The 9,616-nt window shown below is 44.8% G+C and overlaps 1 protein-coding gene across 1 annotated transcript in view; it reads right to left on the bottom strand.

Annotated features, from left to right (window-relative positions):
* The window catches only part of CREB3L2 (cAMP responsive element binding protein 3 like 2), a 118,634-nt gene that overhangs the window by 6,100 nt on the left and 102,918 nt on the right, over window positions 1-9,616 (bottom strand). Inside the window, exons 9-11 of the mRNA XM_030853935.3 lie at window positions 3,526-3,625; window positions 3,117-3,243; window positions 1,240-1,456 (exon numbers count right to left, since the gene is read on the bottom strand). Of these exons, the coding sequence (XP_030709795.2) occupies window positions 1,240-1,456; window positions 3,117-3,243; window positions 3,526-3,625 (444 nt within the window). The remainder of the gene's footprint in view (window positions 1-1,239; window positions 1,457-3,116; window positions 3,244-3,525; window positions 3,626-9,616) is intronic.

Here is a 9,616-nt window from a genome sequence, read left to right as displayed (position 1 = left end):
AATAAATACATTATTAAATTATGTAACAGCCTAGAAAGACTCTAGGCATTCAGAGGAGGGCTATGAGGGCTCTGGTATCAGGAAGACATCCCAGAACAAGAGGGATTTCAATGGGGCCTTGAATAGCTGAGACAAGAGGAGAGAAGATTTGTGTCATGAGTCAAGTAGTCGAGCAGCTGATTCTTCTCTGCTCCTAGTGGCATCTCTACAATTTGCTAAAATAGGAATAATAATAATAATAATGTCTAACCTCTTCAAGTATTTCAAAGGATTTACTGTATATGTCATATTTACATAGTGCTTGAAATAGTAAGCGCTATAAATAATAATAATAAATAATAAAGCACTAAATGCATGTATAATATCATGTAAACATATAGTAGTATATATAATTACAAACTTCCCCCTGCAACATTAGGGGAAGAAAACTGAAGAATCTGAAACAAAGTCTTTCCCACTTGCATTGGAATAGCATCATTTCTGGGAGGCACAGAGGCAGAGTTCAGCTAGACCACGAACCACACCATGTATAACCAGGATTGGACGCAGACGCTCCTTCCCGTGCCATTTGGTGTAGCCAGGTATCTCCCCAGCGTGACAACAAGCCCAGCAGTTGTACAAGCCTTTGTGTTTACACAAGGACTGTTCCTCATAACTATCTAAAGGAAACACCTCATGGAGAATTGGAGACAAATGTATGTTATTTTCAATATGGAAACACATACAGGCATAGTGCCTCTCGAAGTGTCCTTCAATATTAACATGTAATTATAACTAAATAATTAAGGCATGTTTATTTACACATAAATCATAAACTACATACTGACATATTGCATGACATATATGTATCTGTAGTTGGAAGGAAGCTGGGGAAAGCCTTGAGGCTGCATTTGCATAGCGAGTACGCTGCTGTTACTGGACTGTATGTTTACTTGTGAGGCTTTGAGGGAGGAAGGGAGTCAAGCCCTTTCCCCCGACTCTTGGAGCCACCACTGCCAGCTCCCCAGTGGCGCAGCAGCCACGGGGCCAGCTCACACCAGGTCTCTTCCCCAATCTCTGCTAGGGGCAGCTGTTCACAAGCAATAGTCTCTCCAGAGTCCGGGTGCTGGAAATAGGTCTTGAAAAAGCCAAAGGTACGACTAGGCCAGTGGGAAAGTCTACACCCCACACTGCACGTTGCTGACGCATAACCCATCGTCGGTGCCTCAGAGGAGGTGAATCTGTATCTATTTGACTCACAAGTGCTGCTGCAGCTCCAACAGCACTGATTTCTCCAGGCTGGTCTCATTTGATATAATGAAACGGGGAAGATCCACGTCAGGCCTGGACTCCAGCCCTGATGCCCTGAGCAGGGAGGAACCTCTGTCCCAGCGCCCAAGCTCCCCAGCCGAGGCCGAACTGGATGGCTCCTCCAGGGGAGAATGTTCCTCATAGATCAGCAGGTTCCTGGATCTCACTGAGAACAAAGCAAAGACACAGGTGTTACGAGAGACCACAGGGGTACATCACATCCCCTCACTCGATGCCCAGGGCTGGGAGCAGATGACAACTCATGGGTTCTTGTTGCCCAGGACACAGGGTGCCAACTGGAGTTGGCTTCCTATAAAGGCTTCAGGATTTCAGAGTTTTGTGCATTGAAAAATGATACCAATTATAAAAAGTCTGGAAGAACAATAGAAAAGCAAATAAACAGGAAGCATACTGCCACCCCACTGCTTTGAAAACAAAACTCCCCTCCATGCCCCACCCCCAACCATCTGGGGGAAACAATTTGTGGACAATAGGAGTCAAATACTTGGCGATGTCCAGACGCAGCTAAAATAAGCATTCCCAGTGAGTAGGTTTTGCAGAGGGAGAAGGTAAAAGGGCAGAAAACGGTGTTTTCATTTAAAACTGGAGAGAAGACACACAGCCAAAGTCACAAATCAAACAACGGAAACATTCTCTTTTGTTTTATAGGATAGTTGCATAGCTAGATGGCTCGTAGCAATTTTCTACAACAGAGAAACTATGCTCCCATTGGCTTCCAATCAAATTTAGAGATACATTCCCTTAGGGAAAAAGAATTTCCCGGGAGACCACTGCAATTATTTGGTTGAAATCCTAGCCTTTCTGTCATATATCTGGCAGGGATACACCTACCTCGCAAAGACCACAGATCTTTCAGAACCACAAAATTATGCCTACCCCCCAAATCCAGTACCCCCTAATTCCACCCTTGTTCTTACTAGTGTATCTATTTTATGATCCCTACATATCACCTCTTTATTTCCTACATACTTAAAAGAGATCATTCACTTCTGACACCTGATTCTCCAAATTTTCTAAATCTTAGGCATAATATTTTGTAAGACAGGCTGATTCTTTAATTTCATTTTACAGATGCTTACTATGGTCGCATACAATTCCACTGAGTTGAATTCCTTGAAAATGTCATGGGAAACTTAACGTTCTCCCCACTCCTTCCCCCCAAATGCGCATCCCTCCCCCTTATCAGAACTCAAAAAGAAGACATCAGAATTTGCCAGGGAACACAGTCTAGAGCAGTAGTTTGCAAACTGTGCTCTGCTGAGCTCTAGAGAACTCCAAGGGGTGTCTCAGCCCAGTGGGTGAGTGCCACAAGGGGAGACCCAGCAGCCTGGGCGCCAGACACCCCCATGGCTCTCTTCCTCCCTTCAGTGGAGAAGCTACAATTTTACCAGTTCTTAGAAATTAGACTTTCATATGGAAACAGAAGCCAAGAACACTTCCTGCAATGTCTTGGCGGTCACAGCGATGACAGTTAACTGCAGAGTAACTAATTCGGGGGCAGATGCTTGTGTGGGCCTATTCAATGAATGTTTTTTATGGGGGAGAGGGAACAGTGATATTGAATTGCCTTCTCCCAAGGAACGGATATATATGCATTTTTATGGATAAATGATTTTGAGACCACTGCTCTGTACCCAGGGACGTTTATCATATAGCTATTCTAAACCAAGTGGTTCAGTAAAGTCCTCCCATCTAAAAAAAAAAAAATCAGACTCTCAGATAAGACTTCTTTCAGTAAGTCAAGCTTTGAGAAATGAAAGAGAAAAGAAACAAGCCACCTCCCAAGTTGCTGAGTGCTGTCTTACCAATGGAGGCTGTGTAGGGCTCCTGCATGGAATGCTGGCTGGGCAGGGCCATCTTGGTGGCAGAAGGATAGGGCCCATAGCCCTGAAAGAAGGTGCCGAATGCAACGGCAAAGCATAACACAACAACCTGCAGGACGAGGAGAGAAAGTGGAGAGCCGTCAATTCCGAGATCCACAGAGCAAACCTTTACACCTGCAACACCTGGGAGGTCCATAAAGACAGCTCCCCTCCATCAGGCCAGCAGATCGTACGCAGTCCATCACCGTCACATCATAGTGGAGAGACAGCCTCGGGGTGAGCTGTGTGGTCCCTCGAACACCCCAGCACTTGGACGTGGCAAGCTGGGGAGAGACTGGAGATTGGGGAGTGGGCCTGGGCAGTAACGGTGTTGTCCCTTCAGGAAACTCACCATGAGGCAGGTGCCAGTCTGTGTGCCAGCCAGCTTGCAGGTGCGAGAAACCTTGCCCATCACCAAAGTCTGAAGCTTCTGCAGCTGCTGCAGGAGAGTTCTGCAAACACAACAAATCAAAGCCAAGAAGGGCGTCTGAGAGACAAAAGAATGCTTGTGGGTGATCTCTGCCCCAGGCTCCAGGGAAGTGTCTATGGCTTTGTGTCTGAATTTGAACACAGTACTGAGAAAAAGGTTCCTCTGGTGAAGACACATACGCCACTGTCTTCCAGCACCAGAGTCATAGAGCTTACGGGGCTCAGGATCCGCCCACGTGAGCAGCTTGTCCATTCTGTGCTGTTCTGAGTAACAGTCATCTCTATGCCCCAAATCATCCCTGATAATCCCAGGATTTGTTTGTCAGCCATTGAGAAAAAAAATAAGTAAAAATTGGCTGGTGATGGTGAACCAAGGAGAATTCGTTCAACCAAGAGAAGAGAAACATTGAAGAAGACACAAGAAAGGAGAAAAGCATGAAGAAGAAGATGCCGGGCAGAGAACACGTGGAGGGGTGGCCAGAGGAGACGGCTGTGACAGGAGGTGGTAGCAACATCTCTGAGCAGCCGATGCTCAGATGGCAGATCTGAAGAGAGGGAGAGAGACGGAGAGGAAGGCAAGAATGGCGGGGAGGCAAACAGCCATGAGCACCTCAAGCCTGTGGCACTTGAAGGCTCACAGCACCTCCATAGGCAGAAATGAAGCCCAAATATGAATCAGGAGCAAAGAAGCCTGCTCAGCTGGACACACCTTCAGAGCCAGGATCTTGGAAGCCGTCCTCTGATGTTCCTCCAGGAAAATACACAGAACAGGAGCAAAAGAGAGTTGTTCTATCCCTAAAAGTGGACAGCTGTGCACATCCGTGCAAGGGAAGGGTTTGAGGATGAGAATAGTATGTTCTGCTCTGTGTGACATCAGGTCACAGGAGGAGCAGATGGTGAATTTCTTTGCAAATTCTGAACAGTGCAGCCATAGAAAAGGATCTCACAGCACACACGCCTGAATTAGAGCCTCGGGGATGAATTCTGCGTGAGCAGCAAAAAGAGCAGAGACTGCCCCTCGCCCCCATCCCTCCTCTCCAAGCCCAATGCACTCGGCAAGGTGGAGAGGTTTTACAAGCAGATGCTTTTTTCTTGGGTCTCAAAGATTTTCAGAAAATTCATGCTGTGATGGAACATTAGAAAGTCAGACAAGTTCACTGAAAAACACTGAAAAGCAAATCACTCATTTGCAGAAGAATTCTGGGCTTTGGCAGATAACTTGCCTCCACCACAGCCCATCTCCTGAACAGCTTCCCAGTGCTGGAAGGACATGCAGGTTTTCCCAAGTTTGCAGCTTCCCCTGTGACCAGTACCAGTGAAACAAGTTCTCTCAGGTTTAAGCCAACTAAGGACAGGTTGGCAGTAAGACTATTGCTTTTAGCAGTTCAATGGATAAGAGCAGAGGCAGAATTGGAGCCCACAGCACGTACAGCGAAGGCTCTCTGAACTCAGTGACCCCATGTGGTCCCATCTACACCGTATTTTTACCTTGTACAGTGGTTTTAATTTAAGCAAAACAAAATCATTCATCCCATTATTTCATATCGTTAAATTCTATTAATATGGCGGTCTTTTTAGTACTTAGCTGTATGTTTTCTTGCTTTATGGTTATCTAGAAGCATAATCACAAGTAGTATAGACTGGTTGATGTTTCTGTACATTCAAGCAACACGTTCTTTAAAAGAGTTTTGTGAGTTACTCAAGGCTGAGAAATACCGATAGCATGATTACTATAAATACTACTTTAGGAAATTGTGTCGTTTGTGACAACATGGATCAACCTGGAGGGCATCATGCGAAGAGAAATAAGCCAGACAAAGAAAGATAAATACCACGTGGTATCACTGACACATGGAATCTTTAAAAAAAAAAAGTTGAACTCATAGAAATAGTCGACAAGCGGTTGCTGGGAGCTGGGGGTGGGGAAATAGGGACACGTTGGTAAAAGGGTGCAAACTTTCAGCCATAAGATGAATAAGGTCTGAGGATCTAGTGTAACATATGGTGACTCTAGGTGATAAAACTGTACCATATAATTGAAATTTGCTAAGAGCGTAGAACTTAAATGTGTTTACCAAAAAAAATAAAAATAAGGTAAATAGGTCATTAACTTGATGTGAAGAATCCTTTCACAACGTATACATGTATCAAATCATCACGTTGCACACTTTAATATCTCACAATTTTACTTGTTGATTACACCTCAGTAAAGATGGAAAAAAATTAGAAGTTTGCAGTTAAATGATCGTATGATGCAGCGAGTGTTTTTCCCCATCACACTTTCTTCTCCCAGGACCTCCCAAGAGCACCCCATTCTTACTGGCTTGCACGGCTGCCTTTTCAAAGCTAAGAGCTGAGTGACAGACCCACTTCCTGGGTGAGCGTTCCTTCTGGCAGAGCTGAGATCTAGCGGGCAGTGTCACACATTTTATTGACAACATCCTGTAATGCCAGCCCCAAAGCCCTCTTTGGGTTCTCCCTGCTGTATCTCTGGAACTCGTGGGGAAAATACACAGGCGAGCCATAGATAAGAGCTACGCTTGACCGTGTGGCACAAACCTTTTCTCTCATATTCTGGCCTCCTCCTGTGGTGCCAATCAACAGGGTCTTTGTTACCAGCTAAACTACAGAAAGGGGCCTCGCTGTTTCCTTGGTGGCCTGCGGAAGAGCCACGTCTGTAATGCTGGCTGCCACTTCTGATGGGCACCTCAACTCCCATGGGGCACCCTGCTGCCTGCGCTGGCAGCTCCAAGGTGTTGAAGCTCAGCTGTGCTCTGTGCATGGAAGAGCTGGTGGAGGACATTCCTCTAACCAGGCTTCCATTAGACAGCAGATTTCCAGATGTTACCACAGCCATTTACTTTTGCTCCAAACTCTTAAGGTGTTTTTAAAGCAAAATCGCCATTTCCATTTTTACCAACAGTCCCCATTTACCCACAACCTTCCTGCACCTCCTCCCTGCCCAATCCCTGCCCTTTGTCCAGTCTTCAGAGCATGAACCACTGAGAAAACCAATTCCACACAATACTCGGAATCACTCCTCCCTTCCAATTTCTGATTGTGATCACGAGGCCTGGGACCCCTTCCCTAGGATGAACAGTCTCCCAGGAGGCTCCACAGTCTGTTCTGAAGACAGACCTCTGACAGGCCAGACACACCTAAACCCCAATGGTATAATGCCTTAGGCTCAAGTTGGGAACCTCAGCTATAGGTGTAAAGTGCTATCAGTTTGGAAGAAGGACCATCTAAGTCTGGCTGGGCGAGCAGTAAGGGCTGTATCTTTACTAGTGGTGTGGCGCTTTACTTGGCATTCATCAGCACATCCTTTCCAAACTCAAAGACAATTATATTCTGAATCCACTGCAAATGAAAATGTTTGTTTAATGGCCCCTGATTTCTAACAGTTTATAATCCAACTCTTTAAGATGAGCAAACATGTAGTTCAAAATAGATTTTTCAGTTTGAAATTCTGGTGGAAAGCAACAGTGATTTATAATGCGCTGTTTGCTGCTGCTTCTCCTACTCGGATTAGCAAAGGTGAACTCATGGGAATGATGACACTCTGAAGGCCCCATCCATCAGCAACAGAGAGATTTCACCCAAGGAAAGCAGGTTAACTCATGCATTCCCCAATATCTAAATAGATTTCCATGATGTGATAAAGTTTGGGAAATTCATAGACATTCATAAAACAGAAACATTCTTTTTTTCTTTCTTTTTTGCGGTACGCGGGCCTCTCACTGTTGTGGCCTCTCCCGTTGTGGAGCACAGGCTTGGGACACGCAGGCTCAGCGGCCATGGCTCATGGGCCCAGCCACTCTGCGGCATGTGGGATCTTCCCGGACCGGGGCACGAACCCGTGTCCCCTGCATCGGCAGGCGGACTCTCAACCATTGCGCCACCAGGGAAGTCCTGAAACACTCATTTTTGTCATAAGGAAAGAAAATTATCAGTGATTGAGTGTCCACTGGCTGAGTTCTAGAACTTCATATACTGAGATACTATGTAAAGTTTTCAAAGACATGTAACCAGTAACTAGAAGACCTAAGATGTAAACCCAAACCTATCTGACTCCATAGCTCACGTACTTTCCAATTCAGCGCACCATGGTACCCAAACCTATAACCTAATAAAATTCACGATCAAAAGATTTCTTAGTTAAGTAGATTTTTCTTAAATCCAGTGACATTAACATCTTATTGAGGGAATTCCCTGGTGGTCCAGTGGTTAGGACTCGGTGCTTTCACTGCCGAGGCCCGGGTTTGATCCCTGGTCGGGGAACTAAGATCCTGCAAGCCGTGCAGTACGGCCAAAAAAAAAAAAAAAAAAAAAAGCATCACATTGACAACAGCACAACCAAGAGATGTGTCCACCATTAAATAAGAAAAGATTACAGTGACCAAACTGCAACAGAAGGGCCACAGTGAATCTGATGGCAGTGAGATATATACTAACAAAGTTTCAGTGATCTGATACAAATAAAAGCAATAGGGTAAAATAAACATTTCCTGGCAGATCTCTGGATATACCAAAATAAAATGCAAATGATGGATAAAGGAATAAGAGGTATTTCTTAGCCCACGTCAAGTGTCAGGAAGTCAAACCTGAGCTTTGTTTAGGAAACTGGAAGCTACAAGACCTGTCCCTCCACTGGACACCAACAGAGCTGATGAGATGGCTTTAGGATTACTAAGTCAGTAATATTCGCCAGAACACGGCGATAAGCTCCCAGGAAGAGAAACCTGAATTTAGATCTCAGTACCATGGTTTTTAATCACTTTCCTTAAGTCCTGAGTTCAGGCACTTAGTCAAAGTTAATTCTCTTGACCTCACCAGCTAACAGAATAATGAGAGAATCCCCTTCTGGGGTACTCTGGGTTTGCTGAAACAAATACACCTTTGCAGAGTGCTTGCTATTTCTTTCCACTGATGACAGATGAGTCTCTTTACAGGAAAGCCTGGAATCTCACAACTGATATGTTGGTCTGAGATGATGTGGTACCTTCCCTGATGCCATTGGGATAGATGCCACGGCATGAAGCATTGGGAGCTTGGATGACAGCTGTTACCCTGTTTGCATAAAGGGCCGGCTGGAGAAAAGGCAGCCAACAGATGAAATGGAAGAATTATTTTAAAACTAAAGCTATAAAAAGTCAATCATAGGACAGACTCTCTTTCCAACAGTACGTTCAGAACTCAGTTTAAACTTCTCCTTTATTACTGTATGTTAAATCATCAGTGATCATGGCTAATTATGGCTTAATGAATTCTTGGGCTTCCGGGAGCAAGGTCTTAATTTAGAGAGCCGTTTATCTGGGCCAAGACATTTTTCACAATTTGTTAAATTGGAGGGTCCAACACTTGATTGAAAATGTGGATTTTGTCCTGTGGTGAGATGTAAAAATAAACCTTATGGCTGTCCTCACACAGCTCCTAGTAAAAGAGCAGTTAGAGGCAGCTGCCAGCCTTGCCCAAAATAAAGCATCACCCTGTATCTTGGGAGGCATATCAAAGGAAATTGGGCAAAACATTCAAGTAGCCGACAGTGTGAGACACAATCTTATAAAAACTGGGAAATGCATCAACAGCCTCGTGTGTTTTCTTGCATTTGGTTTAATTTTGTTTTCTTATGTTTCTGTTATTTAAGGGAAGCAGCAGGGGTTGGTGTGGGGAGGGAGCGAGAGAGAACAAGCTAGTGATACAGTTACTGCATCTTATACTTTGAACATTCTAGTACCTAATTTCCCACTGGCGTCAGAAACTAGGACCCAGGAAAAATAATAAACTGGTGGTTCCCAATTACTTGCTGTGCCAGGAGCTTCAACCAGGTCCTCTCCATAAACACAGTTGCCACCAAATACTGTAACACACCTTACTCAGAAATGGACCTAGCTGGGCTGTAAGGCATGTGTGCACATTTGTGTGCGTAAGTACATCACCCTCTGGGGGACTCAGCCTCCCACAGGAATGAAGCAACTTTTTTTTACTTATGCAACTACTTAAAGCAGTAAGTT

The sequence above is a fragment of the Globicephala melas genome, chromosome 9 (assembly GCF_963455315.2).
Source record: "Globicephala melas chromosome 9, mGloMel1.2, whole genome shotgun sequence".
Classification (NCBI taxonomy): domain Eukaryota; kingdom Metazoa; phylum Chordata; class Mammalia; order Artiodactyla; family Delphinidae; genus Globicephala; species Globicephala melas.
The sequence above is the reverse complement of the archived record's forward strand: the minus strand, read 5'-3'. Positions and strand labels throughout refer to the sequence as shown.